The sequence below is a fragment of the Solanum stenotomum genome, chromosome 9 (assembly GCF_019186545.1).
Source record: "Solanum stenotomum isolate F172 chromosome 9, ASM1918654v1, whole genome shotgun sequence".
NCBI classification, from domain to species: Eukaryota; Viridiplantae; Streptophyta; class Magnoliopsida; order Solanales; family Solanaceae; genus Solanum; species Solanum stenotomum.
In genome coordinates this window covers 2,303,626-2,319,910 of record NC_064290.1, presented here as the reverse complement: position 1 = coordinate 2,319,910, position 16,285 = coordinate 2,303,626, and the positions used below count along the sequence as shown (strand labels likewise).

Genomic DNA, 16,285 nt, shown 5'->3' with positions numbered 1-16,285 from the left:
GTGCTACCTATCATTCACCCAATTTCTTCCTTTACCATAAAATCATTTCTTAGAAAGAAAAAAAAATAGAAGCAAAAGGCCAAAAAAGAGTACAATATACAATACTACATAATGAAAAGTAGTAGTACAAATATGGCTGGAAGTACTCCACTACAAAAGAGAGAATTAGAAGATGACAATGACAACAGTAGCAGTATGAGAACAGCTGAGACTATGCTGCGTTTGTTGCCAATGGGGCTTTGTGTTGTTGCTCTTGTTATTATGCTCAAAAATCAACAAACTAATGACTATGGTTCCATTACTTACTCTGACCTTGGAACCTTCAGGTAATTATCTTTTTTTCGTCTTCTCTTCTGTCGATTCCTGGTTGGCATCGTTTATGGTTGAGATGCCAATGCTATTTAATTGTGACATTAATGTTACATGTGGCATAGTGTTGTTGGGCATCCACCTTGTCGCTCAGGCGGTAGTCCTAAATTAGACGTAACTACCCCTGAGTTCAAGCATATTATAACAATAGCATATTTAGTGAAATTCTATAAGCTAGGTCTTGAGAGATTGGAATATACACAGATTTTACTACTATTTCATAGAGGTAGAAAAGCTATTTTCGAAAGATTCTCGGTTTCAGGCAGCGATTTCAGGTTAAAAAAAATGGAAACAATGAATAACAAGAAACAAAAGCAAAAACAACAATAAAATAGTGCGATAATCGAGAGTTTAAAGCATATATATTATAATAAGGTAGAAAAAGGATCTTACAATGATTCTCTTAGTAATAGCGGGTGAATTGGGAATATTACTAAACATGATTTACTTGAAAATAATTTACAAGTGATTTGATTATGTATCTATTTTTTAACCTGTCGATGCATAGAGCTTAAATTCTCTAGAAAATTGTGGAAATTAAGTTTTAGTTGTCAACTAATTGAAGAATTTTGGGGGAAAATTAACCTAATTGTTGAATCTACTGCAGGTATTTAGTACATGCAAATGGAATTTGTGCAGGTTATTCACTTTTATCAGCAATTGTAGCAGTTGTACCTCGTCCCATAACGATGTCTAGAGCCTGGACCTTCTTCCTCCTTGATCAGGTTCCGCTATTGTGATCTCAATCTATGTACACATTTTGAATCATTTTGTCAGTATGTATATATAGTTCGAGACAAAAGGAACAAGGTTCAATTAAACTTACAAAACCCGCTCTGCTTTATCTTCTGTTTTGTAGATATTGACATATGCAATACTGGCTGCTGGAGCTGTATCGACGGAGGTGGTGTATTTAGCATATAAAGGGGATACAGCAGTTACATGGAGTGAATCATGTGGTTCATTTGGAAGTTTTTGCCACAAAGCTACAGCATCTGTATCCATCACTTTTATAGTAAGCCTTTGTTATGCTGGGCTTTCACTGCTTTCGTCTTATCGGCTTTTTAGCAAGTATGATGCACCAGTTGGATCCTATAACAACAACAAAGGGGGAATTGAGATTGCTAACTATTGAGATTTTGAAATTGATCCCTCTTAGTTTAGTTGTTGGTTTGGTTTTACTATATCATGTACACGGCAGATACTAATAAATTAGATGATTAGGTACAATCAAGGATGTTGCTTTACTTTTTCTTCTTTTTTTTTTCTTCATGAAAAGGATGTTGTTTGTCTTGAAATATCATATCTGATGAATTTGTGACCTTCAAATCATTCTTTGGTCCCAGAAGTTTTCTTGTAAATTTGTTCTTCTTGTTGGTGGTGAATGGGTAAACAAGGGAAACAATGAAATCTAAGCAAGAGGTTTCTATCAAGTTGTAAGTTAGCAAAGGTAGATATGTATGAAAGGTGGATAATGGTGATGTTCGAGTCAACTTTTTTGAACATCCACTATTCCATTAAATATCTACCACGGATATTAGGCCACTCTATTGTTCCATCAAAGGTCTCGAATTTGTGTCTCCTGAGAGTGGATAAAGGCTCTCAAAGTATATACTACAAACAAATTCAAGAGACCAATTCATTAAAGTAGGTTGAGAACATAAAGAGGTTTTCAGTTCAAATACTATCAAAGGTAAAAAATACTAAGTGATATTTCTATTTATCCAAGTCCTAGACACAGTTATCGGATAATTGTGTAGGCAGACCTCAAAATATAGAATTAGTAGAGGTTCATGCAAACTAAACATGTCGAACTTCTCCTCGAGATATGTTGTTATTGTACCCAATCAAGTCGAATGGATTAACACATGAAAGTAAGCTTAGAAGATTTAAAGAGTGTACATTAACACATGAAAATAATTTTTGATTTAGCTTTAAGAATGTGTTAAATTTACCCTTAATAAGTGAAATTGCCAAACCAATTAGGACAAAGGAAATCTTTAAGTTTTGTAAAGGTGAGATCGAAATCCAACACCAAAGAGCAGATCCTCTGATGCAAAGACTCGAAATCAACCAAGAAAATACTTGTAAATCCTTAGGATCAAGGACCAAGGACCAAGTATGCTATACAACTGCATCTCAAAAAAAAACATCACTAACAGCATCAGGATGGCCACGTCTAAATACGTTAAGTTTAGAAATAAATCAAGTTTTAAGGAGAGTCTAAGCTGGCCAAATGCTTTATATAAATAGGGCTTGAGCATTTATAAGCTTACAGAATTACTCGCTCAACTTCAACGTCTCAAATTTCAGGATGTCTGAAAAGCCAAACCTACTAAACCATTAAAAAGAAAAGTATCCTCAACTAAATCAGCCTCTTCCTTCGAGGCATTATTAATAGTTCGAACTAAGAAAAACAAGGAAGCAAGGGAATCCACGAAAATCCAGAATATAGTTAGAATATCCTTCACAACTCCGCATATATAACCAGCTGTAACAGAATTTCAACTTCAGTGAGACAACAATCAGCCACCATGAAAGAAAACAGTTTTGATGTATTTTGACAAACACTGCAAAGCTGACCATTGGGGTACTTCAACATTGTTGGTCCAAGCCCTGATCAAAGAAGGATAAAACAGTCAAATATGGTACAAATAACATGAAGCAACGCCTTCTCAAACACTATCTAATTGGTATAAGATTGGTGTGTCAGTCATAAAATCACCTAAGTACCTCCGACAACAAAAAAAATGATAGGCTTGACTCAGGTATACTAAATCAAATGATGCAGTAAAACAGTAAAGGATCTCAATATGTCATAAGAAGAACACAAGCAACATATTATACCAGATTGTAAGTCTCACGCCTAGTTTCACATTCAGTTATGTCCATGATGTTTGCTAAAAGAGTGACGCGCCAAGAGTTTCCTACCTGGTGCACGATGATCATCCTGCAAAATTTTGTATCAGATACTTGGCCTCAGAAATCAAGAATTGATTGAAAAACAACGGGCCAAAAAGAAATGAACTCCCCTGGATCTATAAAATTGAAAGGGGTGGTTATTCAAAGAGACAACAAACTCTGTGGTCTGAGAGGACTATGGGAAGAGCTTTTTCCACATCCTTTCAAGAAAACATACAAGATTTTAATCTAGATACAGATAAAAAGAAACAGAGATTTGAGTCTAGCGACAACGATTTCCAGAGAACTTGCTATTTGTGAAAGCAATCACTTGGCAGGGGAAAGCTTCAGGTAACAGCACATGATACTGCAAAACATGCTATTTCCTTTTTTCATCTGTTAACAATCAAGCTCATACATCAAGTTAAGATATCTAGCAAATTAACAACACTAGAATTTTAAACCCACGTCATATTAGAAACAACAAAAGAAAACTCCTTCTCCTTCACAAAGCCTACAAAAAGAATTGTCATTGCTGGGAATACCATGTGCAAAATCAACTACCTTGTACAGAGATGCAGCTGATTCAGATTCAACAGTTTGGACTGGAACATGTCCAAGTGACTGGAAAGAATCCAAAGCATCTAATGTTAGCTGCCAACCACAGAGAGCAATAGCACCAGTGTTGGAAGAGGAACTGCCACTATTACTGCAGCCAGCAGCAGCAACATTCCCATTAACCCAAGGACAGAAAAAATTATGATGCTTAATTGGATCAAATTCAACAGCTTCTTCATAGTTGCTTTCTCCAATAGGAGGCCCTGAATAACATTCATTTTCATCATTTCAGCAAGCTATGAATAACCAAATCAGTAAAACCTGAATAAAAGAATAAAAAAGAACACTTAAAAGTATAAAAGCAATGATGCCTAAAATGGAAAAAGGTGAAGTCTCAATCAAGGAATATCAAGAAAGGTAAACGATGCCTAATTCCATGTAAAGTTACACCCGAGATGTGCTGAATCCAATCACAGTTAGCATCAGTATGAAACATTACCAGCAGTTTACCTGAATATGAGTTTACCTATTCCAAGCTGAATGAAGTCTATTTTGTGATGTTAGCATCTAACGAGAGATGAAATACTTACCAGAATATAGAAACTTTCCATGTAGCTGCAACTTTTTTAATCAATACAAGGTGCTTTTGCACGTACATTCAAACAAGTCTTTTGAGAGAAAGAAGGGAGGTAGTAACACACAGTAGACACTGATACCCTGAAAATCAAGCATGAAGGTTACCTGTCCCATTTGCAAGCATATAGTCTGACTCAACGAATCCACAATCATCAGTAGCTGGTGCATTATTTTGGGTAACTTCTTCTTTGGATGCTTCATGGACGGAACATACAACAGCATTGCAAGAAAGAGAAGGGTGTGGACTATTCGGGAGCATAGGTTGCACATGACAATTCTTTTCACCACTTTCAATGGATTCTGCTTTGGCGGAGCCAACAACTTTTGAGCCACTATCAGCCCTTTCCACTGAACGAGATGTCAGATCTTGACTATCACCATTAGGATCTCCACGGTCCACTTCTTCAGGGACATAGTCACCCATTAGCCCTGGATCTGCAGCAAATTCACCAGTTTGCCCCTGATTTTCAGTAATTTCAGCAACTGCTTCTACCTCACCAGCGACGCTATCTGCTCTGTGCACTGAAGCATCTGTCCCATGGATTTCAGCTTCATGACTAGCACCCATTCCAATACTTCCTCCACTGATCCCAAAGCTAGGGCCATCCCTCACATTGGCAGTGGCAGTATCAGCATTCACGACTTCTTCATCATTTGTGCTACTAACACCCATTTCACCAGCACTTCTGACCACAGCTGGACAAGTACTCTGTTGTGCTTGGTTACTGTAGTTCAATTCCGAAGTTTCCACTGGGTCTGCACTTCTTAACATAGATGTAGAAGGGAAATCAACATCATCAAAGTCTCCAGGGAGATTCTCAACACTTTCCATTGAATCATCTGTACTGTGAACAGTGTCCATTGCAATAACAGATGAAACATGTGTTGAGTCTCGAGTAGAGGGCACACCAATTAGCTGTTCGTGTCTTCGGCCAAAGGTATCATCTTTGGGAGCACCTGTACCAATCTCAAAACCAAGTGACAGGCTAGGACCAGCACCTGACGAATCCTTGCCATATGAAGTATGGTGGGTCCCAAAGGCATCAGACTGGCATGGACGCTTTGATGGGCCAGCTGAGTACTGACTACCATCATTTACTTCATCTCCGTCACGGTCTATCACAGTGCCTTCAACACTATCGGCTGGTTGTACAGGCAATTGTGGCCTGTCAACCGTGCTTCCACCTTCCTCTACGTTTCGTTTGCGAGAACTAGGACCTCGGGATTCATATGAAGCTGCTTGACCACCAACTTCACTGCTCGAAGGTTGCCCCGTAACTGGATATCTTCGTTTATGGACATCTTGGAATTGTTCAGGCATTGCATCCATGTTCACCTGTGAAGAGGATAATCCACCAGCCATTGTGAGATTCAGATCTACTCCTATATTTGACAAAGACCTTCCCACTTCATTTGTTGCAGCCTCATCAAGGTCCTCTGTCTGTTCCTTTTCCACACCATCAGCAGCAACCCACCCACTGATTCCACTAGCAGCACTTACTCCACGTGTCAATGCCATTTTCTTGCTTGTTTCAGGGATATCATTGCTATTTGGAGCAAAGCAAGCAGGACGGACAACAGTGAGGAAGTCCCAGATTCTCACGGTGGCTCCACACAAACTACAATCCAATAAAGGTGACCTAGATTCACCTTTAGACCTGGGACCCACAGCTTCGTTCTTACTATGAACTTTTTTCTTTGAAGAAGGCAATACATTTTCTCCATGGCCAAAATCTTGCAGAGAAGTGTGATATTTTGTGGGACCAATGGAGTACCCACTCCTAGCTGATTGAGCAGAATGTTCTTCACAGTCTTGGACATTTGGAAGCCATCTCGGTTCCCATCCACACAGGCTTATCAACTTATTGGCCTAAATTGCAAAGAATTTCTATTTATTCAGAAGTCAATAACAAAGTGATAATATTAAGCAATTTAAATGAAATGAGTCTCTTACACGAGAGTATACAAGGAAGACATCGTCTATGTTGGTTTCAGTTCCTGACATAATCTCTAACCTAAAGATGGGTTCCATCCCACCAAAAGCCTGAGACTGAGCTAGAAGGCGATCAATTTCTGAACTTCGAGAGGCCTTGATGTGCTCAATTGCAGATGCAGCCACAATTGGAAGTGAAGGAAACTGAAGCAATCCATCACATCGATCCTTATAACCACCAATTAAGGCTGATGGTGGTGTAGGAGGGAACTGGACCAAGCTTTCTGCACAGCTGTTTCCTCTCCAAGGACAAGTGGCCTTGTGCCCTTCATCAAGTTTCTTAGCAAATTCTTCCCCCGCGATATCAGCTATCAAAAATAACTAACAGATGAGAAAAGTTCACTCAAAATGTGCGAAGCAACAATTTTACTACACACATTGATGATACCAAAGTTTATCATAGAAACCGAACACATTAAAAGGAAGTATCATAATGATATATGATAATGTATCAAGCATAACTAGGTTCTTCTCTTCCAATATGGTTTATCTTTGCAAAAAGGCGAGAATACAGTTCGTATGGTCCTGCTCTTCCAGCATAATTGGCACAAAAAATTGGTTAGTATAAATCCAAACAACAACAAAAGCTGCTACAGCTACATCTGTTGATACATACTTGGGGGTGGGGGCTAGCAGAAAACTATATCCATTCCTTGCATAGGAATAATAAGAACAGAAGCAAACTGTAACTTACAGCAACTTTATCCCACGCTAACAGATATTATGGAGAGCTAAACAGATCACACTGAAAAGGGGGAAAAGTATGAACAAAATGATTTTTGCACAAAAAGGTGGATAAACAAGGAGTAATCTGCAAGTGTCCATATGCTATTGTCGGACAGTTGAATTATGTAGCTTCCTAAACTACAAAATAAACTTACAAACTAGCATTATTTAAATTCCCATTATTAAACACTGAACTCAAAGAGAAATGGACAGGGTAAGTATGCATATAATACAGGGGAAGTATTATACAAAATACATTTTACTTTCTGAACCAAGTAATGCCCTTATGAGAATGTTTCTTGCACTAAAATCCTAGGTAGAGCTGAAAGCAAGCTACACATTATCTTGATCATTCATGTTTAACGATCCACCTAAGAGTTCTTCCAACTGAACTCTTTCCTCATGAAAAAGGCTTTAGCAATGCCTCATTCCTATAACAGAATGGCTGAATCTACCATATCCAATATGAAAAGGAAATAATATTGCAAAATATTCCCAAACAAACAAAACAGAAAGTTAACCAGATATTTACATAACGGAGTTTCATTGAAGTATCACCATGAATAACTCAGAAAACGACAGAGAAAAGATCCTTGGGTTCAATGCAACTGAAAGTTGGATCTTGCATTTAAGATTAACTTAGGGAAATAACTTCTCCTACAGCTGGACTTTATACGCAACAGGGACAGAAATGAGTTAATATGGGAGAGATACTTTGTTGAGAAAACGACTTCCTTAGAGCTGTACTGAGACTGGAAAAATAATGAGAAGAGCAAATACAGAGATAAGCAGAATTTAAGAGCACTTAGAAAGAAAGAGAACAACTAGAAGGATAAAAGTAGGAGAAGAGAGAAAAGGAAACAATTCTTGCAAGATTCCACAATATTTGCTATATACAATGCTCTCACTCTCCCTCCCTCAAATATACAATAGGAAAATTCTGAAGAGAAGACACAGATATCTCATCGATATATTTTGAGGATGTTAGTCAAGATTTGTTCTTATCTGTTTTGTTTAGATTTCTTGCTGACCAACTACACCATCTTCTAACGACCAAAACTCAACTGAATGTAAAATTCCGAAGATTCCCTGTTGTCCAGTCTGGTGACGATCAAAAAATGAGAAAGACTTCATATTGTAGAACCCTCTTAAACAATATTAATAATATGTCAGATTCCTTGGCACTGGTCATACTCCTTACAATAATTTAACACTATCTAGCATCAGCAATTCAATCATTCTGAGAAGTATCTTAGTGAAGCAGAATTTTAACTAAAACACCTACCAACAAAGCCTGATAGTCAATGAAAACAAGAATTCACCTTCATCAGAGGTCCATGTTGCAGAAGAAACGAATCTCAGATTAGTACCACAAGCTTCACACTCGATTGTATCAACATCCACATTCACCCAGCCTCTTCTAGCACAAGCCAGTGAACTTGAAGCCTGCGTCAACAATTGCAGTATAGAAGTTGTGCAAAGTATGTACTTCACCATGATGGAAAATTTATGATTTGATAAGAAAGGAAAAAATGAAATTGAAATACCAAAGGAAAGAAGCAATAAGGGCTGCCTGTTCAACCCTCGGGATAAAGCACAAGGAAAATGGAAATTGTAGGGGACACCACATTCATAGTTAGAAAAAAAAAACATTTAAACTTTTTTTTTGAAACTGAAAAAAAAAAAATTAAACCTATTAACAGGTACAACAATTTATTATATTATTTATGGGGTTTGCATCGGCAATGAGCATACTTTTATCTTTCAATGTGGGTCATGGGACAGCTACAATCACATTAAACATGTGTGAATAGTTTAAAGTGCTAAAGGATTTGTTCGAACCAATTGAATCATGCACCTTTTTAATGTGGAGTGAACCTTAAAACAACAGTAAGTTGCTCCTTTGACAACCTATAGTCATGGGTTCTAAAATGTAAACAGCTTTGATGCAGAAATGTGAAGAGAAGGCTGTATTTGGTATACATCTACTCTCCCCTTCCCCAGACTAACTAGGACCATTTCATACACAAGGTAAAAAGACCACTTTTGTTTAGTTTTGGGAAAACAAAAGTGGGCGGATAATGCTGAACGCAGGATCAAACATGTGCACCCGACCTCACTTTGAACACCCTTGGCCACTGGGTACCTCTCTCAGTTGTGTCAAGGGAGTTCAAAATAAAAATATACCCCATGTGATCCCACAAATGGAGTCTAGAAGGGTAGGGTGCGGGTAGGGTGTACGCAGACCTTAGCCCTACCTAGTGAAGGCATAGAGGTTGTTCTCGATAGATCCTCGGCTCAAGCAAAGCATTTCAAAGCAGGTATGGAAAGGGAATACAGTACTACCATAGTGAAGAAGCCAAGACGAAAATAATGGAGAAAAGAACAGCAGCAACAACAAATAATACGATAACTGCAATGTATTATATCTTTATATAAAGTGATATGTGACCTATACACACGGTATAATTTTCCGGTGAAGGGTCTTTGTTGAACCACCCTTGGGACACTATAGCTGTAGCTCCATCACTGCCGCCTAGTTAACAATCTTAAACAATTTTTGGACTGTATGGACTTAGTTGGGTCATGATTAAAAATGTGAAGAAAGCAATCAGAAGTTGAGGCAGATGGAAAGTTGGTAAAGCCATCATAAAATTCAGGAAGATGATACCAGCAAACATTTTTGGGTTGTATGGACAGAAGAATTGCAGATGTTTTGATGGCATTGAACTCCTACTCATTCCCTATAAGCCAAATGTCTCTTACATTACACCGAATGACTTTAAATTCCTCAGTTCCGTTTTTAGATTTTGTTAGCTCCTGGGCATAGCCTAACTGATTTGGATTGGATCTAAATGTACCTTTTGTAATCCTTTGTGCATCTGTTTGCATCTTCTTGATGCCTTTAATGAAACTTCTTACTTCATCAGAAAAACAATCTTAAACATAATTATTCAAATCCTTGTGCTCATGCACCACATCCTAACCCTGGGACAAACTTACATACAATGTGTCTCTTATCTATGTCATGCAATTTCTGCAACAAGCTCCCAATAAGCATAAACGCAAAACAGGTCAGGAAATGGAAACATACAGATATTGATTTTGGCAGTACTGTGGTTAGGAAAAGCAGGATTCGACAGATCATGCAATTATCTTAAGAGATGATGCAAAAGGAATCTTTCATTCAGACCTTAGGCTTCCCAAACCAGTTTGTGGGTTGGAAAGTGGACAGACGCCTCAATAGATCACCCCTTTCCCATGGTCTACATGAAGGTTGTGATGATCCTAGAGCTGAACCACCAGCACTATTGCTCACTGAAGTCCACATGGGCTGTGAACCAATACGGGAAAGTGAAGCTGCTTTTGAACCCTGTGCTTGTGCAAACCAATCTGTGCCCCCAGCATTTGTTGGAACGGCAGGAGATGATGCCCCTACAGAACTGCATCGAAAAGTTAAATTATTAATTCACTTCTGACCTAACAGATTAAAAATGTTGGAGGACATCAATCAACTTTGACTAGTGCCTTCTAATCTACACCTTTTCATTTTTGTATGAAAAAGGCCATCCATCTACACATCTCATGAAGAAATAAGATCAATACATAAATCAACTGCTTCTTAATCCCAAACTAATTGGTTTGTACTATATTAAGCCTTTGTAAGTTTGTAGACACCCAGAGGTATATCTAGTAATTAAATTTAATGGGTTCAACTTTTAAGATTCTCAACATTTAACTCATTGTACTGTTAAAATTATGGAATCAGATATATACCTGTTATGATTTTAATAGTTTATTAAATAAATATCCTATACTCCATGACGGAAGTTATGGGTTCATTTAAAACCCATAGACAAAAGCCTACACCTTCCTTTTGTAAACATCCCACTCGATTCAGACCCTGGTTAATCACACGGAAATCATACTAAGACAAACAAATACTACACTACTCTAAACTGTAGAATTCACCATTTATGCTTTAAAAAAAACAGAGAAATGTCACCAGCCCACATGAATGAAGCATCAAGAATCAAACCAGTAAGGTAATTAATAAATACAACAACTAGACAAGCAGAGCTCTAAATGAGTATAACTTTTTTTGAAACAGGTAACATTTCTAAATGAGTATAACTTTTTTTTGAAACAGGTAACATTTCTAAATGAGCATAACTTTCTACAACAAAAAAAGAACAAAGTAAGTAAAAATATAAGTCTAACAGAACAAATTAATGAACAAGCGTATGCTCGACATAGAAATTTCTCTGAGTGGCAAGTAGACTTAAAAGGGGTTGACCTATAAATCTTTGTTCTCATAATTAACCAGACAGATTAAAATTCCGAACAACATTGCTCGAATTTTGAACTCTCGAACCAAATTAAAGCGACAAATTAAAAGCTACAGCGGACAAGAAGCTCAAAGCACAAACGCAATCAAAAAAATTGGGGGAAATGTTGAAAAGCTAGGGTTTTGGGGTTTACCTAGCAGCAGGTGTAGGGATAGGGGGAGGAGACGATGATTTGGGCGGCAATTGAGGATCATGGGAAGAGCTTATAGCTTCTTCCTTCATGATTTTTCACCTTCTACTGTGTGCGAATGCGTGTATAATGGTGGGTTTTTTCTCTCTCTCTGATGGTGTTGAGAGCTATACTTGTTTGCTGTATTATTTTCAGTTTCGGTTTTGCTGTGACATTTATGTTACATTTGGACTTTGGAGTTGTGTGTGACGGGGTGTATTGGTGTCTAGGCATGAGGTTTGGGTCAAGTCAAATTATATTATATTTATATTAGTAAAATTATTTGCGTTTCGCGCGAGAATTTAATATCACGAAATTTATAAAATAATACTTAAAATCTATTTGTCATTAAAACTAAAACACAATATTATCTTACATACAAGATTACGTAGTAACAAACATTAATAATGTAAAGGAAAATGAGAATTATTACATCTTATCATAAGCATAAATTAATTAATGTAAAAATACGTATCAGGATCTGTAACATAAGCAATGGTGTCAGAGAGTCACTCAACATGAGCAAAGCACACAAATATTTAATTGTGAAGAAGAAGAAGAGGAGGTTCAGAATTTTCGTTATTTTAAAATGAGAAGAATCCCTCTATTTATAGATAATAAATGGTAGTGTGAACAAATATTTATTGTACCTTATCAAAAAGATTACAACTATTTGGAAAAGTTGCAACCCTTCAGAAATATCACAACTTTTCATAAAAGTCGTAACTTTTCATTAAAGTCCCAATTTTTCATAAAAATCACAATTCTTCATTGAAGTCGCAACTCTTCATAAAAGTCACAAATTTTAATAGAAGTCGCAACTCTTCATTAAAGTCGTAAAAAGGAAGGCCAGTTTTGGAAATTAATATTATATATATATATATATATATATATATATATGATTAGATTTATATTTATATTTATTTTTAAACTCAATTAATTTAAAATGTCGCAATGAAATGAGAAGTTTTTATCATGATTCGTTATATATTAGGATAATACTGAATATAATGTATATCTTAATTATATATATGGATCAAAAACACTAGTATCAAATAATATTAAATTTAAATATAGTATATTATTTTCTATAACAAAACGATTTATTAATGATATTTGTGTTACCTTTGGACTTTGGAGTTGGGTGTGACGAGGTGTATTGTGATTAAGCGTGAGTTTTGAGTCAATTAAAGCTAAATTACACCTGTATTAGATTTTGATATTCAATTTTAAACTCGATTGATTCAAGTTAATTCAGTGAAGTGAGAAGTTCTTATCATGATTTGCTATGGTTAGAGATAATACAAGATACAATTAGATATGTTAAGTCAAAATCACTAATATCAAATGAGGAAATAATACTAAATCTAATACAGAGTATATTATTTTTTTTATAATAAGTACTTCATATCCTACCAAACGATTTATTAATGACAATATTGACACATGTATAATGTATTGTATCGGTCATAGAAAAAAAAAATCAAATAATAATTTATCAATAAATTAATATGCATTTTTTATGTAAGAATTTATCTACACCTTCCTGTTCATATTATGTTTAGTATGTTTAGCTTTTATTTTAATTCAAAACAAGTACTATTATATAATTAAAAAAGTATTAATATCTTTTTCTAAATTTATTCTTGTTTAAACACGTGATGTGTTATATAACTAAAAAAATCATATTAGATATTTTACTTAATTAAAATAAAATTAGTGAAAGCATCTTTTATTTTTTAAGAATGAGTAAATTTCTTAAAAAGTATGCCCAAATTATTTTTGAAAAGAATCTTTTCATTTTTATTAGATAGGATAAGATTTATGTATATTCTACTTTTTTTCTCTCAACTTTGCAAGTTTTTAATGATTTTGTTGTATCATGTGCCTAGTAGCTATTAGTCTCAATTGAAATGTCCATATGAAAATCATTCAAGCTAAATTGAGGGTGTGGTTGGTATGAAAGAAAACATTTTCTTCGAAAACAAGTAGATTTCTAACTTATTTTCTCATATTTGGTTGGTGAGTAGAAATTTTTTTCTGAAAAATATTTTTTAATGTTTGGTTGGTGAATGAAAAATATTTTTCAAACAAATATCTTTTATTTTTGGCTTAGAACTAAAAAAAATACTCTTTAGGAAAATAATTTATGATCCGAAAATCAACCCCGATAATTGATATAGGTCCCGATCCCGATACCCAAACTAGGACAAGACTTTGATGACCGTTCGAAAATTCGATCCAGAGATCTGATCCAATTTTTTTTACAATCTGATTGGGGTGGCCTTGTGGGGGGGGGGGGGGGGGGAAAAAAAAAAAAAAAATTTTTTAAAAAAACTATTTTTCTGGGGGGGGGGGGGGGGGGGGGGGGGGGGGGGGGGGGGCGTAAAAAAAATTAAAATATTTTTTAAAAGCAATTTTTTTCCGGGGGGTGGCGGGTGGGGCTGGTTTGGGGTAGGGATAAAAATATATTTGAAATTTAAAAAATTTAATTTTTTTTTTGAATGGTGAGGGTCGGGTAGGATTAGAAAAAAAAAATAAAGGATGAAATAGAGTTTTGGAAAATGTTTTCCTTAATTTTGCGAGGGAAGTCATTTTCCTTAAATTTGAGAAAAATAAGTTGATTTGGAAAATATTTTTCAAAAATTTAAGCCAACCAAACATGAAAAAAATTAGAAAATATTTTCCAAATGTTCTCTTCCCTACCAAACACACCCTGATTATGAAGTAGAATTTTGGAAAATGTTTTCCTTAATTTTGCGAGGGAAGTCATTTTCCTTAAATTTGAGAAAAATAAGTTGATTTGAAAAATATTTTTCAAAAATTTAAGCCAATCAAACATGAAAAAAATTAGAAAATATTTTCCAAATGTTCTCTTCCCTACCAAACACACCCTGATTGTCTACCTATTTCACCCTTTTTATATATTTATACATTACTTAATATTATATGTATGACTCTTTTCCGATGTTTCACACTTTTAAACAATCAATGCATTGTAATCATTTGCATATTTAGCACGTGAACAAAAAGAAAAATCAAATTGTGCTTTTATTTTTCTTGAATCCTACATATTTTTTATTTATAATGTTTTCAAGATTTTTTAAAATCAATTTTAACAAAATTAACTAAAGCTAACCAATCAACCATCGCTCAACCAATTTAATATATTTCATGAATTAATTAAATTATTCATTAATTCATTGATGTGCTGATAAATTATAAAACCATCATATACTATTTGAGTATTTGAGTTTTTCATACTCACGACTCATGAGTATAGTTAAATAAAGACTATAATATAGTATAAAACTTTAATTTTATTCCAATATATATAAGTAGCACTAGAGAAATTTTAAAATTTCAGTTTAAAAATAATTTTGTAGTTTTATCAACGTCGGCGTGTTATTTATTTGTATATTTACTCTTTTAACTTTCAATTTTATGTAATTTCATCAAGAAAATAAGCAATTTTTTTTTATTAATGTAATTGAAAATGACAATAATATTCCCTAAATGATATATTCCTTTGACATAATAGTCCTTAATATATTATGAAAGGGACATAGTTGATTTTAAGCCTCAAAATTTAAAATTTTGTTCACAACAATAACAATAATAAAACTAACGCTAGATTCACATGTAAATAATACTTAACCTCTCTTAAAAAAAAAATCATCAAAACCAAATTTAAAAAATCCCCGACAAGGTCTAATTTCAAGAAATTTCTCGAATATCTCTCATTTTCTTGAAATCTCTCATTTGCTATATTATAGTCCATTTCATCAACAATGTCATGGTGAAACAGTAAGTACTCTTTCATCATTAACTGAAATTTTTAAATTTGAGTTTCCTTAGGTACGAAGTTAGTCATTACTATTTAAGAATACTTTACCCCTTGAATGTGAAACATTTCAATGACGAATATGAATATAATAGAACCTCAATACAAGTGCTAAATATTAAGTGAAAATAAAATAAGATAGTCTATCTTCTATTACTACATTTTTTTATTTCATACGCCATAATATAGGAATCAAGAGAGGGCTTATGAGAGTCTTATTAAAATTGAAGCTTATGAAGGATTTTTTCGAATTGAGATCAATGATATCTCTTTATTTATTTTTCTTGAGAAGCCAAGTGTAACTCACGCGTAAAATTAACTTATTTTAACTCTTTTTGATCTAAATCATCAAATTTAGAGTTTAAAATCAAACCATCATTTTCAAGATATATTAAAAATCATATATATATATATATATATATATATATATTAAGAATTTATAAATAAAGGATCATTTTTGGTCATCTTATCAACAAAATTACATAAAATTGAAAATTCAGAAAATATATACAAAGAAATAAGTATAAATATTTTTTTAAAACAAATTACGTGTGGGGAAGAAAAAAATAAAAAAAAGACTATAAAGTGAAAAATCAAACCTTCGCCAATCACGTAAAATTCAATTAATTTAAACAGTTGAGGTGAAAAAACAACTCATTTGTTTCTCCAATAATTTTTTAGAAAATCTCTTATAGCCTACTACTACTACTTATATATTTTCGAAAAATCCGAAAAAAATG

General features: G+C 34.5%; 2 protein-coding genes across 4 annotated transcripts; one reads left to right on the top strand and one right to left on the bottom strand.

Annotated features, from left to right (window-relative positions):
- Window positions 1–1,872, top strand: LOC125877760 (CASP-like protein 2A1). The gene is made up of 3 exons (XM_049559024.1): window positions 1–326; window positions 977–1,094; window positions 1,229–1,872. The coding sequence occupies exons 1-3, from the start codon at window positions 112–114 to the stop codon at window positions 1,502–1,504; spliced, it is 609 nt and encodes a 202-aa protein (XP_049414981.1). The 5' UTR covers window positions 1–111; the 3' UTR covers window positions 1,505–1,872.
- A 721-nt stretch (window positions 1,873–2,593) lies between these two features.
- Window positions 2,594–11,866, bottom strand: LOC125877743 (uncharacterized). 3 transcript variants are annotated; one of them, XR_007447625.1, is made up of 9 exons: window positions 11,666–11,866; window positions 10,377–10,626; window positions 8,506–8,629; window positions 6,419–6,765; window positions 4,570–6,334; window positions 3,835–4,091; window positions 3,217–3,319; window positions 2,939–2,985; window positions 2,594–2,860 (listed from the first exon to the last, which is right to left on the bottom strand). XR_007447625.1 is itself a non-coding variant. In XM_049558976.1 (8 exons), exons 1-7 carry the CDS (start codon window positions 11,752–11,754, stop codon window positions 3,248–3,250), a joined length of 2,904 nt encoding a protein of 967 aa, XP_049414933.1. In that variant the 5' UTR covers window positions 11,755–11,866; the 3' UTR covers window positions 2,594–2,985; window positions 3,217–3,247. The 3 variants fall into 3 exon arrangements, 1 of the variants encoding a protein (XP_049414933.1); XR_007447626.1 differs by having other exon boundaries at window positions 2,953–2,985; XM_049558976.1 differs by having other exon boundaries at window positions 2,594–2,985.
- Between the last annotated feature and the right edge of the window lie 4,419 nt (window positions 11,867–16,285).

What these genes read in the sequence shown, in the direction of transcription:
- LOC125877760 (XM_049559024.1), top strand. Translation starts at nt 112, where the DNA reads ATGAAAAGTAGTAGTACAAATATGGCTGGAAGTACTCCACTACAAAAG. An exon ending in TCTGACCTTGGAACCTTCAG is followed by an intron (nt 327 to 976) that starts GTAATTATCTTT and finishes AATCTACTGCAG; the next exon opens with GTATTTAGTACATGCAAATG. An exon ending in CCTTCTTCCTCCTTGATCAG is followed by an intron (nt 1,095 to 1,228) that starts GTTCCGCTATTG and finishes TCTGTTTTGTAG; the next exon opens with ATATTGACATATGCAATACT.
- LOC125877743 (XM_049558976.1), bottom strand. Translation starts at nt 11,754, where the DNA reads ATGAAGGAAGAAGCTATAAGCTCTTCCCATGATCCTCAATTGCCGCCC. An exon ending in ATCCCTACACCTGCTGCTAG is followed by an intron (nt 10,627 to 11,665) that starts GTAAACCCCAAA and finishes TTTTCGATGCAG; the next exon opens with TTCTGTAGGGGCATCATCTC. An exon ending in AACATGGACCTCTGATGAAG is followed by an intron (nt 6,766 to 8,505) that starts GTGAATTCTTGT and finishes TATTTTTGATAG; the next exon opens with CTGATATCGCGGGGGAAGAA.